Source organism: Palaemon carinicauda, chromosome 16 (assembly GCF_036898095.1).
Source record: "Palaemon carinicauda isolate YSFRI2023 chromosome 16, ASM3689809v2, whole genome shotgun sequence".
In the NCBI taxonomy this organism is placed as follows: domain Eukaryota; kingdom Metazoa; phylum Arthropoda; class Malacostraca; order Decapoda; family Palaemonidae; genus Palaemon; species Palaemon carinicauda.
In genome coordinates this window covers 5,498,219-5,518,608 of record NC_090740.1, presented here as the reverse complement: position 1 = coordinate 5,518,608, position 20,390 = coordinate 5,498,219, and the positions used below count along the sequence as shown (strand labels likewise).

The following is a 20,390-nucleotide window of genomic DNA, read 5'->3' as shown; positions in this document are numbered from 1 at the left end:
ATTGTTGGCATGAAGGAGGCAACATTGCTTCTTTCTCAAATGATAACTCTAGTCCTCTTTCAGATAACCTAGATACTCCTTGACTATAAGAAACATCAATATAACTAACCCTCAGGTATTTATTATAGCATACAGTTAGATGTAACCAGAATTTTCTGCTAGTTAGTGGAACATATATTGTTGTTGAGCATTTTTGGGAGGTTCATTCGTAAGAGGAAATAGGAGTTGACTGCATGTTCATACCATATTAGAGAATAAAGATTGTGTAGTCTAAGCTACTGATTGTCACAATTTGGTCACGATAGGGTAAGTTATTCGTTAGATAATACTGGTAGTGATCTATTGGTTATTGTTTCACAAGCTTTGCAGTGGCCGGTGATGGTGGAATTGTTATGAGAGGGCAGGTTAGCATAATTAGTTACAAAAGATGTGCTAGTATCTTACACTACTGTTGTGTTCTGTTATTTTGCATATACAGTCAGGATCTGATGTTTATTTAAGATTTCTACTTTGTAATATTTAAGTACCATAATCAGGAGAAGTTTAATATTTCATGCAACTTAAGCTGTATAGTTGTTATGATGAAATGTTTATCCAACGTAAAAAATATTAAGTTCTCTGTAATTCAAGTACAGCAAATTCAAATTTTGTACCCTATTGTACCATAGTTAAGATGTGTGCAATGTGATAACCACGATGAATCATTCAAATCGAATTTTATGTTTTGAATATACTTTCAGTTTTGATTAACCTTTTTTTTATGAGTAGAATACATTGATGATAGATTTAAGGTTTTTTTATAATAGGTATTTACATAAATGCTATATACTGTATAATGTAAGTGTATGAAGTTTAAGCATGAAAATTTAGTTATATGGAAATAAGAAAACATATAAGTATTTTGTTTACCTAATATTTTTCTAGTTCTGTTAGTGTGTAAGTCAGGTGGTAATAGTCATGACTGTTTACATGTTTACAAGGCTGAGAGGAAGTGAGTGAATTAGTTTTTAGGTTCCTTCGTGTTTCTTTCATGACGGTGGTGTTTTCGTTTAGAATATTTATCAAGAATAGGTTAAATACTCAGTGTTACTGCGCACTACTAGTTGATTCTGAAATGCTGAACTGCTGATTTTATTTGCAAGTGTTTTGTAAGAATAGATGAATTATTGTCGATTCAATGAGCAAGTCAAAACAACTTAGCGTGTACTGCGATCGTACGTCTTTTCGCAGCGATGGTACAGTGCTCTGTTATATGCAGAATCGTTGGTAACTAGTATTTTTTTTTTAAGTTACGTGTGCCCGGTTCTAAATTTGGAACCGTATGCATAGACTTCAGTGAGTGCTGAATTTTTTTAGCCTGATAAAAGATAGCAGGAATTTTTTTTTTTATGGTACACATTCTTCTTTTTGAAAGTGGCTGCATTCCTTAATCATAGGTTTTATATCTTTATGGTTACCACTTTATTTTTAGGCATTTTCTGTCATTTATTCTCATTAAAAGCTTTAATTCAGATTATCCAAGAGTTTCATTCTCCTTTTGAATATCCTTTGGAAGTTAATTTGTATTTTTTTTAACACCCTTTCATGGAGTGTACTGATTAAAAATTCCTTTTAATTTTTTAAGTTTTATAAAGTAAATGACTTAGCGTATGTCATCATAAAGAAAAAGCCAAGAGATATACAGTATTCAAATTTGTGTTTGTCTTAACAAGAGTATACCTTGACATAGTCATTTGGCTTCAACCGGGAATATCATTTTCGTGTTGAAGCCTTGCGATGGGCAATAGGGCTCTCTAACTGGGGAATAATTTTTACCTCGGTTTTACTCTAAATTTCTCATACTTTTTCTATTAGTTATTATTACTTCACCCTCAATTTTTTTGATTTTTCCAATCTTGCTGTCCAACATCTCTTCCCCATTTCACTGTCTAGATTTTTGGGAAGAGATACCATTGATAGAATTTGATTTTTTTTGTGAATAGTGGTTTTCACTCGCCCCTGATGTATACACGACACGAGGTGCTCGCGCGAGGGTAGTAACCTCTGCATTCCATGCTTTTATTTTTCTCTGGTATATTTGGAAGATTTACATCAGAAAAGGTAGAAAGAAGGACTTTTCACCGGCCGTCACAGGTCGACCCAGAATTTGATTTTTTTTAAACCTACAATGGGAGTTTTGGTGGTCTAGCCAACTACCCAATAGTGATTGGAACAAAAGAGTGTCAGTTTTCCAATATTGGCACATGGAACTATTCTCATGAAAAAATTTTGTCCCCCTGGATTCCAAATTTATTAGAGCTAGGACTTTCAGCATTATGTCTGGTTTGTCTGCCACTATGGTTAAGTGGGGATGATTGTATTCTTGAAATGCTCTTGGTCCCATCAAGCGGGTTTGGCTTACACTTGAGCCACTCTAATCATAGTGGTCCCATCCCTTAGGGGTAGGGTAGGGAGTGGACATTTGGGAGTCAGCTCTCGCAAGTGTCACTGGTGGAGGAATTAAATCCCTGAAAGGCTAGGGTGGTTTCTTTTTGGATGTCCAGACAGTATAATATTTTCTTTCCCTTAAACTTATTTTTTTCCAATTTGATTTGTTCATTTTTATTATGATTCCTTCTCCCCCTAAATAAAAAATGAGTAAAAATTAATGTTCCTTGTACTCCTGAATCAAATGGTGAACCCCAGACATTGTTGACTACCTCTGGTAGTTTAAGTAAGGAAAATTCATGTTAACAACATCAACATTCAAATGTATCAATACGCCAATACTTAGTTGTCTGGTGTTATTATGCTGAGGTCTTGTGTTCCCTCTTCTTCAGGACCCCTATGTGCTAAAAGCATTAGGGGTAAGAGTGAAAATATGAAAGTTCTATATTGCTTAGGTATTTCCCACAATATGAACTATGAAATATCATACAACCGTTTGAAATTTTTCGGGAGAATTGAAAGGATGAAATTGAAAATTTCAAATGATAAAGAAAATGTTGAGAGCAATGTCACTTTTGCTGATCCTTCAAAGGCTAGAATTATCCCTAAAGTTAAGAATGAAATCAAAGACCTTTGTTGCTCTGTAATGTTATACAACATTCAAAATGTTAAAGACTGAATTTGACTTCGTGGCCTAGGACATGAATCTCCTAGGGTACGAGAAAGAAATTATGCCTAGAGTCATAACCGAACCAGTCCGGCATGTCACTTCCTACAAGGATTGATTGATTTGAAGTTCTCAGACATCCTGACATTGATTCTTACAGGAAAGGGCATAACAATATGATTAAGAACTAAGTTTCTCTTAAAAAAGTAGCCACAATTCTCCTAGGTAACATGAAAAGACATGGTTATGGTTTGCCAGTTAAAGCTGGCAATTAAACCCAAACACTGCTGCTTAATAATTTTGCATCTTCCCTATCTGATACAGTATTATAAAGGTATCTCCACATTTGACTTTTAATTAAGCTAAAGGAATAATCTATTGCAGAGATCTGTATGAATTCTCAGAAGAGGACATATTGAAGAGGTGTCCTCCCAATATTTCTAAAGTTAAAAAGCTGAAAGGAAACAGTAAAGCTATCTGGATAATATTTGCCTCACCTTATCCGCCATACTATATAAAGATTCTACATTTAAATATTTCTGTCAAAAAAATTACATCCTCTTCCTGTTCAGAGTTGTAAATGTTACAATTTTTGGCACATTGATATAAAATGCACTAATGGCCAAAGATGTTTCAAGTGCTCTAAGTTCCATGACTTCTCTGGAAATTTTTTTAAGTAATTTTATTTTTTTTTGTGAAGGAGCTCACTTGCCAAATTCTGGAACAAGCAATCATTGAAACAGCAAATAATGAACATAAGACCTTTGGTGCATCCAGGAAAAAGCTGATGGGTAATAATAATGTCCAAAAATCAACTTGGTCAAGCATGTCTTTGGTGCATCCAGGAACAAGCTTAGGGGTAATAATCGTGTCCAAAAATCAACTTGCTCAAGCATTTTATCCAATCTACCTGATTGGACTGTCAGTACTTGCACAGGTCCTAATTTAGTCACTCAAAACCAGTACTTTCTAGTACCTCCGCCATTGCTCCTAAATGTTCCGAGTACGTGAAAATGCCACATGCGCAGGAACTCAAAGTCATCCGTATAAGTAAGAAACTCATATTCCTGTACAGAACTGGTTTCACATACTAGTCACATCTGATAAATTCAAGGATACAGAAGGTCCTTGTGAGATAGAGATGGATGATCATATACCCTTAGAATTTGGATTGGAGAGAAGAAAATGGAACCCCTCCAAAAAAAAAAAAAAAGCGATGAATGTGTGAGTGAGCCTGAAGAGATTTCTAAATTTACTATAAAGGTAGATTTGGTGACTTTAAATAACAAGGTAAGCTGTTGCACAAGCAAAAACAATGCCTCGATCCCAGCTTCAATTCTGAACCTGACATGATGATTAACTAAGCTACCAAACTGTTGTAACAAGAAGCTGAAGGAAAATCAATGGATTATGTCACCATTCAAAGAAATAATCCATCTATCACTGGTAAAGCGTTGGTTTTAAATAAATCCTCGATAGAGAATGAAGCAGCCTACAAAATATGCCGTTGCAATGATTGTTTCATTTCTGAATGTTCTAAAGTTAAAAACATAGATATGAAATTGGTAATATGATTGAAAAGCTAAAATACAGTATGGTAAATTAGAAATGCACAGCACTGTGTGTTGACCATCTGACAGAGAAGCATGCAACAGGTACTCCATCTGCAGAAACTAATAGAAAAACTTGATCCTAATTAGAATACTCAATAAGTAAATTATAATGAAAGTAAACATCAGGAAACTATGTCTAAGCATTTAAACCCAATAAAAACATTAATGTTACCGCAGTTAAAATAAAACCCAACTGCAGCAAAATAAGCAGAAATAATGCTGTAGGCCTACCGAGTGGAAATTCATCTCTATTACCTTGATGTTCAATCCATACTTAATTCAATGGGTAAATGGTTTTGGAACTCGTTTACCTTTGAGGGAAATCCAAAGACTATGGCAGACTATTAAAAAGTTATAACCTTTTGGGAATATGCCTACAGCATACTAATGATATTATTTCTTCGATAGGAAATTGTATATCATCTCACTCAGTCCTTTCTACTGATGTATTAGGAACTGCTATCTATATTCATAATAATGTAACTTTCAATGCTATGATATTTTACACTTCCGGATTTCAGTTATCACGAGTTAAAGTGCATCTCAATAATAACTCCTTTAATATTTGTAATACAGTACAGTGCAGTTAATACAATCAACTGTCTTACAACTATACAGTCATACTTCTCATCACGAAAGACACTTCAAGCTACGAATATTTTTATGACTCACTTTATGAAAAATGTTTCATTTTAAGAAAAGATTTTCCAGCCAGGACGAGAATGAAATAGTCACCCATCACAAAGAGTTGAAGAAAATGGGTTTAGACAACAGAAAATGTAGCTGTAGTTTATAATAGTGGTAACTGTAATAGTACAGTACATATGGCACTGCATATTTAGTATATGTACAGTATTGTACTGTATGTATTGTATTACTGTATTTTACTTTTATTATTACAATATGTTGTAATAATTACTTAATTTACAGGTATTAACAATTAGTTTAGGTATATTGAATGGTTCAAATGTATTTGGCTGTACAACATTTCATTGAGGTTATACTGTAGCTTTATTATGAGATTTAATGTGGTGTTTTGTAGGGTTTGGAACAAATTAGGCAATTTGCACGTGAAATGTGACTCACAACACGAAAAAATCACTTTATGAAAGCCACTCCAGAACGAATTAATTTCATGTTGTGAGGCATTACTGTAATTTGCAAAATTAACCAAAGAAATCACAAATAAGTAAGAAAATTTCCTTTTAGTTGGAGACTTCAGTGGCCACAATCCACTCTGGTATGCTACTGTAATTGTGTTAATGTTGATACAAATGGTTTCAAGGTAGAACAAATAGTCAATGATCATAACTTCTTTATATTAAACAAGATTGACTCTAGTACATACTATTCCAAAATTCATGGAACATATTCCTCCATAGACTTAAACTCTCTGTTCCAACAATATTATTGATAGTTTTGAATGTATGACTTATATAGCAGTGACCATTTCCCTACATTAATAACCACATTAGGACATACACTAAGATTTCCCATTCAATGTCATGATACAATTAAAGTCTGATTTAGATAAGTTTAAGTTTTATATGGGTCAAGTACCTTCCTTTAGTTATACAAGTAGCAGACAAATATATGCCTCCTGACTAATGCCTGACCAATGAAACACAGTCCCTTGGTGGTATGATACACCAACCCAACTAATAAAAGAAAATCTCGCAGTTGGAAGAAAATTAGAAAAGTTGTATAAAAGAAATTTGAGTACTGATCCCCCTATATTGGGAAATACAGTTAACAAACTGGTTAATATAGCAATAGAAATAATTGTATGGAAACTATTTTATGAAACTTTCTACTGAATTTAGAAAAAAACCCATAGAAGGAAGGATAATACCTGTGCAACAATTTGTGCAGTGTATCAGAAAATACTTCAATGGAGGTGTGGCAGAAATTTAGAATAATTAATGGTACTTATAGCAGACCTGCAAGACATGCATTATTACAAAATGGGTCACCAGTTCATGATACACAGGTAATATCAAATATTATTGGACAAAATATATAAAGTGTAAGCATTAATAATAATTTGGATGCCCACTTTTGATCCATTAAAAGAAGAAGGAAATTACATTGGATCTGGATACTGTGGAAGGTGGTGTCTATTACAGTAAAATATTTACTGAGGAGGAGCCGGAATTGGCACTATCAACTTGTACCTCCTTGGATCCTGGTAAAGATGATATAAACTTTGATATGATTAGGAATTTAGCCTCTTTGGAAAAGGGCTATGTCCAAGGATTTTAAAATCATCTTTGGACCAAACATCTATTTCCAAAGGCTTGGAAACATGCAGTAGTAATAACCAATAGTTAAGTCAAGAAAAGATATGAAGTAAACCAAACAATTACAGGCCAATTTCACTGACCAGCTGTATTTGCAAATGACTGGAAAAAAAATGGTGAATTATTGACTGAATTAGTTTATGGGTCATAATATTTTATCACCCTTGCCATTTGGTTCACAATTGGAGCCATTTACCTTGGACTCACACACTTAGAAAATTACATTATGTACAGAAGTTTTTGATATTCAGAAGACACATAATTCCACTAGGAGACATTCGATACTAAAGTCCTTACACCATAATGGTTTTCGAGGACACCTTCCTATTTTTTATTAGAAATTTTATTGGTGGAAGAACATTTCAAACTTGCATAGAGAAATTTTATTCCAAGTCTTCCAACCTTGACTGTGGTGTATTTAAGGGTAGTGTTTTAAGTGGGACTCTCTCTGCATCGGCAATTAAAGACATAGTTGCTCAAATGCCACAGGGAGTGTAAAGTAGCCTTTACGCGGATGACTTTGCAGTATGCTACTCTTCAAATAATCTTCGTTACCTGCAAAGAATTCTAAGTACTTTAATTCCTTTTGAAAAAAATAGAAGTTTGGATTGCGCCTGTTGGTTTCAGACTCTCTATCGGAAAAAGAGTAGAGCAATAATGGATTATGCGAATAGCAGATGGAAGCAAACAAGAAAAGAATATTGCAGTAGGTGACACTCAAATTCAGTTCCAAGATAAGGTCATATTTGTTAAACTAATATTTGATACCTCAATTGGAAAGAACATATCTTTCATCAAATCTAAATGTAATGATGTCCTAAGCCTGATGAAAAAGTTGTCTAATGAAATATGGGGTGCCAAAAAAAAAAAATCAACTTTATTGATGATCTATGAAGAATTAGTATTATCAAGAATAGATTATGGTAGCCCATTATATGGACCACAATCTGAAGCTACTTTGAAGTCTTTAGATCCAATACACACTCAAGGTCTAAAAGTTTGTAGTGGAGTCCCAAATATCTCGGTTTTATATAAAAGTGGAAAACCACCCTTGTCCTTACATCAAGATTTTGTAACCATGTCAACTGCATTGAAGATCTTATCCACCAATATTCCAACATAGCTCTTCAACCTCAGCAATATATTTGTAAACAATCATAAACCACAATTTCCCATAAGTGAACAGGTTACTACAATCTACAAACATGAGATTTAACCTTATTCAACCATCTCTCTTTTCTCCACCTTGGATCATAAAGTAAACAAAAATATGCTCCCATCTTTTTCATTTATCAAGCAACATACCTTACAGCATATTAAAAGGAAAGGACTTTATGTTGTATATATGAATGGTTCTAAATCTTTATGGGTGCTGTCTGTGCTGCAGTGTCCTCAGACAAAATAAGTCGGCTGTCACTACCTAGTGAAGCATCAGTATTCAAATGTGAACTAACCGCAATTTTACTAGTAATTAACGTTTTTGAAACAGCTGAAGATAGGCTGCATCTAAAGTTTGTCATCTATACTGATTCAAGGAGAGCCATACATACATACGTACATATACCAAGGCACTTCCCCCAATTTTTGGGGGTAGCCGACATAAACAAATGAAACAAAACAGAAAAGGGGACCTCTACTCTCTACGTTCCTCCAGCCTAACAAGGGACTCAACCGAGTTCAGCTGGTACTGCTAGGGTGCCATAGCCCACCCTCCCACATTATCCACCACAGATGAAGCTTCATAATGCTGAATCCCCTACTGCTGCTACCTCCGCGGTCATCTAAGGCATCGGAGGCAGCAGCAGGGCCTACCGGAACTGCATCACAATCGCTCGCCATTCATTCCTATTTCTAGCACGCTCTCTTGCCTCTCTCACATCTATCCTCCTATCACCCAGAGCTTCCTTCACTCCATCCATCCACCCAAACCTTGGCCTTCCTCTTGTACTTCTCCCATCAACTCTTGCATTCATCACCTTCTTTAGGAGACAGCCATTTTCCATTCTCTCAACATGGCCAAACCACATTCATAGAAGCCATAAAAGATTACACCCATCGGAACCAACTAATATTGAATATTAAAGAGCTTCTTAACAAACTCTAAACCCAAGGTGTTAATGTTGATATATGTTGGTTTCCCACCTATGTTGGGGTTGCTGGTAATGAAAAAGCTGCTGCTGCTGGTAAATCATTAATGGATACTACTTAAAAAAACATTAAACTACCCATTAAAGGTTATGTAACCATTATGAAACTTTTCAGAATAGCAAAATGCCAATCGACGTGGGATAATGAATCTGATAACAATAAATTTATGCAAATAAAACAAATCAAAGACCAAAAAAAAAAAGAAAAAGAGTAACATAGATACAAAAATGAACTAAAGTATTGTAGAAGATATTATAACAACTTTGCACTTGCTCTGCTCATGAACAGATTTAATAAAAATTTACATATTTAAGAGGAATTTAATGATAACGCAGGACTCCACGAAATTGGCCGGTGCACACTATCAAAGGCTTTTTCATAGTCCACAAATGCCATCAAAAGAGGATATGTATATTCTACGCATTGCTGTACAACATGTCTCTAAATGAGAATTTGGTCAGTGCAACTTTTACCTTTTCTAAATCCTGCTTGTTCATCTCTCAGCTTTCCTTCAATCTTACTCTCCAGTCTCTAGAATATGCATACTATATATTTTCATAACAAATGAGGTAAGTGTTATGCCTCTGTAATTATTGCAATCAGTCAGGTCTTTTTTTAGCTATTTTCACTAGCACTCCTAACTCCCATTCATCAGGGTTTGCCTCTTCATGCCACATTCTACAAAATAATCTTGTAAGTAGTCTGGGAGTCACTTCATTTTTGGCCAGTATCATCTCTGCAGTAATTCCATCGTATCGAGGGGCTTTCCATCTCTTTAGTATTTTGAGGATAACTTCGACTTCAAACACACTGAATTCATTCATGTGCACATCAAGATCTTCATCAGCTTCAGGTATATCAATCAAATTATTCCATTCATATCTCCTATTCATAACCTCACTAAAGTGTTCCATCCAACGTTGCCTTTCTTCATCTTCGGTTGCTATACCAGAGCCATCTCTCGTTTTGGTGGGTTTATGCTTCTTCTTCGTTGCTCCAGTCGAGATTTCATTAATAATTCTATGAGCAATTCTTACACCATAGCCAGTTCCTGAATTTATAGCGTAGTCAGCCTCATCTGCTTTACTGTCTAAATACTCTCCAGTCATTCCTGGCTTTTCTTTTGACCTCACTATCAATACTGGAATACTTAGCATGCTCTACCTTGTAATTTTCATTACTTCCTTGAAAACTTTCAACAATTAATTTTTGTTTGTCTCCTTTTTATAATATCCCAAGTATCATTTGATATCCATGACTTTCTTGCAGCTGCGTGTCCCAAGACTTCCCTACCAACTGACTGATATTGTTCTTAAAATCACACCATCCTTCATTAATCGTCTGTTCTTCGTCTCTTAAAGTCTCTTAAGACTGCAAATCGATTCCTACATTCAATTGCAAATGTTTCTCTGTGCTCTTCTTCTAAAAGCTTAGTTGTATCAAACCTAGATATTCTATCATATATATTTTTCCCAACGTTATCTACTTCTCTGCCTCCCTCAGGATCTCCCCTCTCCTTTAAAGCTTCCTTCCAAGCCTTCCTCATTCCTTTCCCGCTATCCATCCTCAACACATGCCCACACCATCACAGTCACTCTAATCACCCCTGTGATCTTTACTATGCCTGCCCTTCTTGTTTCTCATTTTCCAATCTTTCAAACATTGATTTTCTCATGATCCACTTCAGCATTCTCATCTCTTTTCTCTCAAGTTTTGTTTCAGATTTTCCTATTAGAGCCCACGTTTCTGATCCAGACATATACACGGTTGTTATTACTGTGTTAAAGATATTGACTTTTAACTTGTTGGGCATTTTCTCATCACATACCACTTCTGCTACGTCCCTGCACTTCGCCAAGGCTGCTTTTTATCCTGTTCGTAACTTCTGACTTAAAGTAGATCCCAAGTATCTAAATTGTTCCACCTGTTTTATAACCGAGCCTCTACTTGAATGTATTGCTATCTTGTCCCTACCTTTTCTTACTGCTCACCATAGCTTCAGTCTTATCTATATTTACCCTCAAGGCACCCCTCTCCAAAGGGTCTTAACACTCTACAACCCTTCTCTGTAAGTCTCCCTCATTTTCCGGAGTAATCACCAAATCATCTGCACATGGCAACTCCCACAACTCTTCATTTCTGGTCTCTTCACTTAACAACACATCCAAGATCACCGCAAATAAAAACGGGCTTAATGCTGACCACAGGTGTAATCCAACGCTAACTTCAAAGGTTTCCATTTCCCCAACAGCTGTTATTAATTTTGTCCTTATTCTTTGATACGTCATCTCTACCTTCTAACCAACTTCTCCGGGACTTTCCTATTTCTCAAGCTCCAAAACCACAACTTTTCTTGGTATTCACTATTCTGTCATAAGACTTCTCTAGATCTACAAAAGCACAGAAGAACTTCTGATTCTATTCTATCCTCTTTTCCTGTTGCTGCCTTGCTATAAAGATGGCGTCCACAATCCCCCCCCCCCCCCCCCCCCCGCCCCTCATGAGTCCATACTGCTGTTTCCCAATCTATACAATATGTGACGGGCCGAGAGAGGAGTTGTGAAATCAAAGGCAGATTGGAAACGACTGAGTTATATTGTTGTGGAACACTCTCCTTATATACAAAACCTCAAGGCAACAGGTCATGACAAGTTCACAAGACAGACAAAATCACAGAGGAAAAACCAGACTTGAATTTTCATGTTCGTTTTAGTGCGAGGGAAGAGCGAAGATACAACCATAATACAGTATATACAAAAGGAATTATGTACAATTGTGTGAAACGCGGTTGGTACATGGCTCCCCCCCTAAAAATGACATACTGTACATGTTAAATAGGGCGCCCTGATCTAGAGAGGCGAACTGTAGGCGGGTCATCTGGCAGAAGATAAGCAGGTTTTAGACGATCAATGGAGACCCAGTCTTCTTTGCCCCGAATGTTTAGGAGGAATGTTTTCGGACTGCGTCGGATCACAAGGTAAGGTCCCGTGTAAGGGGGCGTTAACGGTGGCTTGCTGGTGTCGTTGCGCAGGAAGACGTGCGTTGCAGAGTGCAAGTCCGTTGGTATGTGATGCTTCGCTGGGGGCTTGTAAGTCTGGCGGCACGGAGTAAATTTTCCCACGACGTGACGTATGCGCTGGAGATCGTCGGAGGAGGTTGTAGAAGGAAAAAACTCGGCAGGGACGACCAACGGGTCGCCATACACCACTGCCGAGACGTCGAGGGCGTCTTTAGGAGTGGTCCTTAGTCCAAGGAGGACCCAGGGAAGCTGAGTAAACCAGTTGCAATCCTTGCAGCGGGACATCAAAGCTGCTTTGAGGGTGCGATGAAAACGTTCAACCATTCCATTGGCAGCGGGGTTGTAGGCCGTTGTGTGATGTAGGGTGATGCCCAGGAGATTCGCTAATGACGTCCATAATTGAGAGGTGAAAGTGGTTCCCCTGTCAGAAGTAATATGCTCAGGGATACCGAATCTTGAAATCCATCCAGAGAGTAAGGCAGATGTACATGAGGCAGACGTTGCAGTTTCCATGGGAATGGCTTCAGGCCAACGAGTGGAGCGGTCGATGACGGTAAACAGGTAACGATGTCCTTGTGATGTGGGTAGGGGGCCTACAACGTCGACGTGAATGTGTGCGAAACGACGCTGAGGTTGAGGAAAGGTGCCCACTCCTGAATCCGTGTGTCGATGTACTTTGGAAGTTTGGCAAGAAGTACAGGCACGGACCCAATCCTTAGCATCCTTAGAAATGCCGTGCCAAATGAACTCTGCCTTCAGCAGCTGTGCAGTAGAACGGCACGAGGGATGTGAAAGGCCGTGGATGAAATCAAACACCTGTCGGCGCATGGGAGCAGGAATCCAAGGTCGCGGTCTACCAGTACTGACGTCACAGAGGAGGGTGGTGTTGGAGTTTTCGAGGGGAAAATCCTCCCAACGGAGGGACGTGCAGGATGTCCTACAAGCTTGATACTCTGGATCCTGTCGTTGGGCTTCAGCCAGGGCGTTGTAATCCAATCCCAGTTGAACGGCAGCCAACGTGTTTCTTGACAGGGCATCGGCAACGGGATTCATTTTCCCAGGGACGTATTGGAGGGTGCAATTGTATTCAGCCACGGCGGAGAGATATCGGCGTTGACGGGCGGACCAGGCGTCAGACTGTCGAGTGAAGGCGTGCACCAGAGGCATGTGGTCTGTGCGAATGACGAAGGGCGTACCTTCTAAGAAATGGCGAAAGTGACGGACAGCCAGGTGCACCGCCAGCAATTCTCGATCGAAAGTAGAATAACCCGATTCTGCCTTGGACAGTTTTCTGCTGAAGAAGGCCAATGGGCGGGGCGAGCCTTTGACCACCTGCTCGAGTACTGCACCAATAGCGACGTCGCTGGCATCGGTGGAGAGAAGGAGAGGGGCGTGTGGGATAGGAAAAGTGAGAGCCGCAGCAGTTGATAGGGCCTTCTTTGCATTGCAGAAGGCCGCTTCTTGAAGGGGACCCCACTTCAAGTCCTTTGGCTTGCCCTTGAGGGAGGCGTAGAGGGGAGCAAGAGTGGCGGCAATGGCTGGCAGAAAGCGGTGATAATAGTTGATCATGCCCAAGAATTCCTGCAGAGCTTTGACGGTCGAGGGCGTGGGGAAATTCTGAACGGCTGCTACCTTCTCAGGGAGGGGATGGACTCCTTCAGGAGTGATACGGTGCCCTAAGAACGACACTTCGTTGGCGCCAAAGGTACACTTGTCGTACCGGACTACAAGGCCGTTTTGTTGCAGGCGGTCGAGCACGATGCGCAGGTGACGGAGGTGTTCCTCTTTTGAGGAGGAGAACACAAGTATGTCGTCCACATAACATACACAGAAAGGGAGGTCCCCTAAGATGCCATCCATGAGACGTTGAAACGTTGCCCCAGCATTACGAAGGCCAAAACAGGAGTAATTGAAGGTGTATGTGCCAAACGGAGTGGTGATGGCGGTCTTGGGGATGTCTTCTGGGTTCATAGGCACCTGATAATACCCCTTCAGGAGGTCGAGCGTAGAGAAAACCTTTGCTTTGTGCAGGTAGGAGGTTACATCGGCAATGTTTGGGAGGGGGTAGTGATCCGGTTCTGTTTGCATGTTCAGGCGCCTGTAATCCCCGCACGGACGGAGGGAGCCGTCTTTCTTCAGAACGATGTGTAAGGGTGACGACCATGGGCTGGAGGCCTTTTGGCAAAGGCCCATTTTCTCCATTTCGGCGAACGTCTGTTTGGCGGCTGCCAATCGTTCCGGTGCCAGACGTCTGAATTTTGCGAAGACTGGGGGTCCCGTCGTCTTGATATGGTGATAAATACCGTGCTTAGCAGGAACCGTGGGCGTTTGGCGAAGTTCTGGACGGAAAACTTCCGGGTACGACGTGAGGAGGTGGGCGTAGGCATCCGTGGGTGCGCTGATGTGGAGAGCGAGGTTAGAGGGGGCGGGTTGAAGAGGTGTCGACAAGTACGAGTCTGCGTTGACCAATCGTCGGTGGGCGACATCGACCAGAAGGTGGAAATGAGAGAGGAAATCCGCACCGAGGATTGGCATTGTGACGTCAGCAACGAGAAACTTCCAATTGAATTTACCGTTTCCGAACGATAATGTGAGGCTCTCGTAACCGTAGGTGGGTATCGCAGATCCGTTGGCAGCTACCAAGCGGGCGTCGGCAGATGTAGACAGACTACGTTGTGCCTTGAAGAGTTTCCTTGGCAAAAGAGAACGACAAGCACCCGTGTCTACCAAAAATCGCACGCCCGTTCCTGCATCCTGTAAAAAGAAAAGATTAGAAACATGGGAGGCCACCGCCACAAGCGATGGCCTACTTACACGTTTTTTGGCCACTGACAATCTTTGGCACATTTCTTCGCGGTTGCCCCGAATCTGAAGTGGTAGTAGCAAAACTGCGGTGGATGGGAGGTAGTAAGTGGCTGTAGAAGTCGTTCGTTGGGGCGCGAGCGATTGGTGGGTGGTGGGCGGCTTTGTCGCCGCTTCGGCACGTCACGGGGTAGGCGTGTATGTCCTACGGCATTCATGTCAGCTTCGGTGTACGTTGAATAGGCATCCTCGTCGTCAGGGGTGGAGGCGTTGATGGAGGTCTTGAAGTGGCTGTCCATAAGGGCGTCGGCTTTGGTCATCAAGTCCTTTATGGGTAAACTATCGACATCGGGTATGGCAGCGCGCACAGGTTCAGGTAAACGGCGTATCCAAAGGGCACGGAGTAGGTTCACCTCACGAGGAGAGCCATCTGCGGCAGGTTGAAGGCGAGCGATACTGGTCATTTCCCTGAGGGCAAGCGAAGCCCTTTGGTCCCCCAACGGTTGTTGCGAGAGCTGAAAAAGCTTTGCTATACGGGCGGCTGGCGACGGCGAGTACTGTTGCAGAAGGTATGATTTGAGGTCGTCATACGCTATTGGGGTGTCTCCTTGTTCACAAAGCCAGTCGGATATTTCTGGGAAGGTGTCCTCGGGTATCGCCGCGAGAACATAATCCGCTTTGGTGGTTGAGCGAGTCACGCCCCTGATACGAAACTGGACTTCTGCGCGCTGAAACCAAGCAAACGCCTCTCCGCTGGCAAACGATGAAAGTTTGAATGGAGAGGCCGTAGCGCCAACTGCCGTAGAGTCCGTCATAGTACCAACGATGGAGGGGCGAGGGGGTGGGGGTGGAAGGCGGTGGAAGCGAGTCGACTTCCGGGGTCACCAATGTGACGGGCCGAGAGAGGAGTTGTGAAATCAAAGGCAGATTGGAAACGACTGAGTTATATTGTTGTGGAACACTCTCCTTATATACAAAACCTCAAGGCAACAGGACATGACAAGTTCACAAGACAGACAAAATCACAGAGGAAAAACCAGACTTGAATTTTCATGTTCGTTTTAGTGCGAGGGAAGAGCGAAGATACAACCATAATATATACAAAAGGAATTATGTACAATTGTGTGAAACGCGGTTGGTACAAATATCTCTCAATCTCTCATCTAGTACCCTCTCAAACACTTTCAAACCATGCTTTGTTTTTTTAATTCCCTTGTAGTTACCTCATTCCATATCACCATCTTTGTGCTTACATATATATACAATTAGACTCCTAGTCTTTAGATATTATTTCATTTTTTCCATAATGCTCTTGATAAATCTGGCACCCGTTCTTCTCCCTTGATAGCTATAGTCAATATCTTTTAGCGATGCAGATTTGCACCGACTGGCAGCGGTGCCCTTTTAGCTCGGAAAAATTTCCTGATGCTGATTGGTTGGACGAGATAATTTTAACCAATCAGCGATCAGGAAACTTTTCCGAGCTAAAAGGGCACCGCTGCGAGTCGGTGCAAATATGACAAGCTAAAATAAATGGACTATAGTATCTTGACAATTTCAATTTGAATCTCTAATGGATCTGGTGCTTCAGTATTTTTCATTTTACTCAGTGCCCGCTTCACTTCGGGATTCCGTATCTCCATCACTGGCACCTCCACCCTTTGTGCTTCTCCCAGATCCTCTCTCTCTCATTTTCAGTATTCACTAGCTGTTCAAAATATTCTATCCATCTCCTCATGATGCCTTTATCCATATGCAATATATTTCCATCTCTATCCCCGAGGACTGCCATTTGTCCCAATTCCTGTGTTTGCCTTTTCTTCAAGTTTGAAATCTTGTAGATATAATTTTCTCCTCTTGTTCGTAGCCTTTCATTCAATAGCTCTACCACTCTTCCAATAGCTATAGCTACTTTCCTCCTAATTTTTTTTCCTTCTCTGTACCGTTCCTCTGTTCCCTGTGTATACCTTACTTTTAATTCCTTAAATGTCTTTTATTTTTTTTAACTGACTCTCACACCTCTCGCTCTCCCAACACACCATTTCTTTAGACACACCATATCAGCCGGTTCTTCCTACTAGTTCCTTCGTTTCCCGTATACATATATCTTTCTTACCTACCCAGTTATTTTCCACTCTGTTACCCTGTCCAATCTTTAAGTTCAACCTTTCCAGTCATCTCTCTCTCCTAATACTCCTAAATTACTCAGCCTTTTCACCCCCTCCCTGAGAAGGTATTGGCTGTTCAGAACTTCCTCATGATCTCCACCGTCAAATCTCTGCAAGAATTTTTGGGCATCATAATTGAATCCTGTAGCAGATGCCCTGTCATGAAACACATTGGCCGCCATTCACCTTAGATTTGATTACAACGTCTTGTCAGAAGGCTAATGAAAAGTTCCAGAGTACTAAGCTTGCAGGAAATTTTGCACATCCCTCCATTGGGTAGATGTTGCCATCAATGACTCCAGTGTCACCCTCCTCTGTGAAATCAGTACTGGTAGGCACGACCATAAATACCTGCCCCATGCACCGACAGGTGTTTGATTTCATCCATGGCCTCTCACATCCCTCGTGCCTATGTACTGCACAGCTACTGAAGACAAAGTTCATTTGGCATAGCAGTACTAAGGATGCTAAGGATTGGGTCTGCACCTACTGTATACCTCATGCCAAATTTTAAGAATTCATCGACACACAGATTCAGGAGTGGGCACCTTTCCTCAACCTCAGCATTGTTTTGCCCACATTCATGTTGATGTAGTAGGTCCCCAATCCACATCACAAGAATACTGTTACCTGTTTACCGCCATTGACCACTCCACTCATTGGACTGAAACCGTCCCCATGCAGACTGCAACATCTGCCTCATGTACAGTTAGAATCATAAGAACGCCGACACTCAGGGGAAATCTTTCGTCAGATGTCTCTAGTGTTCCCATGACAAAACAGACAACGAGTTGCTCCTCTTACTACTGCTACGAAATGGGCGAAGCCTTTTCCAACCTTGGTGAATCAAAGACAGTAAAGGGCTGTCTTTGTTAGCGCAAGCATTGAAATGTTACAAATCGAGTTGCCATATTTCATTCTCAGTTATTATTTGACATCTCAAATATCCACTACAAATGCTGAATACACAAACACACACACACACACACACACTTATATATATATATATATATATATATATATATATATATATATATGTATATATATTGTATAAATATACATATATATATATGTATATATACATACATTTATATATATATTGTATATATATATATATATGTATATATATATATATATATATATACATATATATATATGTGTGTATATATATATGTATATATATATAATGTGTATATATATACTATGTATATATATATATATGTATGTATATATATATATATATATATATATATATATATATATATATATATATATTTTTTTTTTTCTTATATATATGTGTGTATATATACTCTAGTTAATGAAATAATGTAACAGCACATAAACTCCTTTTTAGACATTTATGCATATCAGAATATTGTTTGTCATTATTATTCAATGTTTCCAATAGAAATGATTGTATTATGCTCCCAAAAGCTTATCGTTATTTTTCAGATGATAGATTGACTGCTAAAAACTACTTACAGTTTATAGATATTCATTGAATGTAACATTTCGTAATATGTGAGGATACTTTATTGTAAAATATTTCCCAAATTATTCACATTCAGGGGTATGCGCCGTTTCAGTCTTTAGACTCCAAGCCACTTTCCCTTTAATCACCATTTATTTTACATTCCCATTGTTGAGCTTTGTCATCTCACCGTCTGCTATCTTGGCCTTGAAGGATTAGCATTGCCATTTGAACTAAAATCTTAAACATATATAGTAAAATCTCGACTACATTGCTAATTCAGTCTTTGTCATAAGTGCTTTATTCACTTGATAATTATCGAAACTAAATGGAGATAGTTATTACAGGATATAAATAACGGGATTATTTTGTTAGAATCCAAGGCTTATCCAAATAATGGGTAATTTTGGGGGAAAATAACTCATTGCTTTTGGGCGTTTGGAGGATTTGCTTCCTTAAGGATCCGTATACCAACATTTGTCCGGCTGCATATAGTTTGATCATTATATTTTATACTCCTCTACATACCTTAAATGCTCTGTAGGAAAATTTAACCAGTTGCTTTAAAATCGACTAAGATATTTTCGTTAACTGGAATAATGATAGAGGAATGGGATATATATTGTATAAAAAATCTGAGGGGCACCACTTATTCATGGAAGCATGCTTCACAATGCAATTTATTTTTTGACTTCGATGGAGATTGTAAAAACTAAGATAGAGGAAAATGAAATACAGATCTCCAAATGTCTTATTTCGGAATCCAGCTAATGAATATCTTGTCTTGGTGTCACACAAATATCAAATAGTTCCAAGTTGGAATGGTCAAGTGAAGGTGTTTCTGCTGCCGCTTGGGAGGGATTTCTTTTATGGAGGCACAGAGAGGAGCTAAGAATCAAAATTGACGCCCTGAGACGAGCACCGAGGCAGAAGGGCATTCATTTTAAAGATATTTAATAAATAAATGAATAAATAATGATAGAAAGAAACACATATTAAATAATGAATCAGGGGATAGTGGAAGAAGCTCAGGAAATAAAATCTAAAGAATGAGAGAAAATATTTAGGAATCCATGAGTATCGCTCCTCAGCTGTATAAGTTAGTGATTAAAAGGACAATCAAACTTTTATTTCCGAGATATTTTAATATTGGGTTTTTCCTTTCCCCTACTCACGGGACCAGCTGTAGAAATTGTGGTTTAACTAATACCCTGATAGGCTGAGGAGTTGGTATGGATAGCTTTTGTTCGAACAACCCGAACTAGAGCTACACGGATAGTAATGCATTTTTCGCTTGTTAAGCGCCCATCTACCTTGCGTAATTTACCCGGTCAAGAGACCTACATCTAGCTCTCTATAGCTGGGCTAATTCGGGCACTTGATCACTGTAAATAAGGACTTTATCATACAAAGCTAAGCCTATTTGAATCAAGATTATAAGACCTTCGTGTATGAAATTGATAAGAAGTTGGTTAGATCTCAAAGCTGTTTAATTTCTCAAGATAAAGCTACTAGCAATTATATAATCATTGATAACTTACAATCAGGGTATTAGAATGGGGAATCATTTCGTGCTTATGCCATCTGTTCGTGTATATTTTCAGGAAAAATGATAGAATTCGTTTTGGGAAAATAGGTATATCATAGTTTCATGACAAAATTTCTGAAAATTATGTCATTCTGAGACTATGATTTTTCAATAAAACAAATTTTTTAAACCCTTTGCCAGAATGTGATAGCGTCCTCATCTACCTCAATATAAGTTATTTTCGATA

General features: G+C 39.2%; 1 protein-coding gene across 2 annotated transcripts in view; it reads left to right on the top strand.

Moving 5' to 3' along the window:
- Positions 1-1,516, top strand: part of Pask (PAS kinase) — a 131,493-nt gene extending 129,977 nt beyond the window's left edge. For both annotated transcript variants that reach the window (XM_068389570.1, XM_068389573.1), the window contains one exon: positions 1-1,516. This exon is cut by the window's left edge and continues 465 nt beyond it. In XM_068389570.1, the coding sequence (XP_068245671.1) occupies positions 1-83 (83 nt within the window). In that variant the 3' untranslated portion in view covers positions 84-1,516.
- The last annotated feature ends 18,874 nt before the right edge of the window (positions 1,517-20,390 follow it).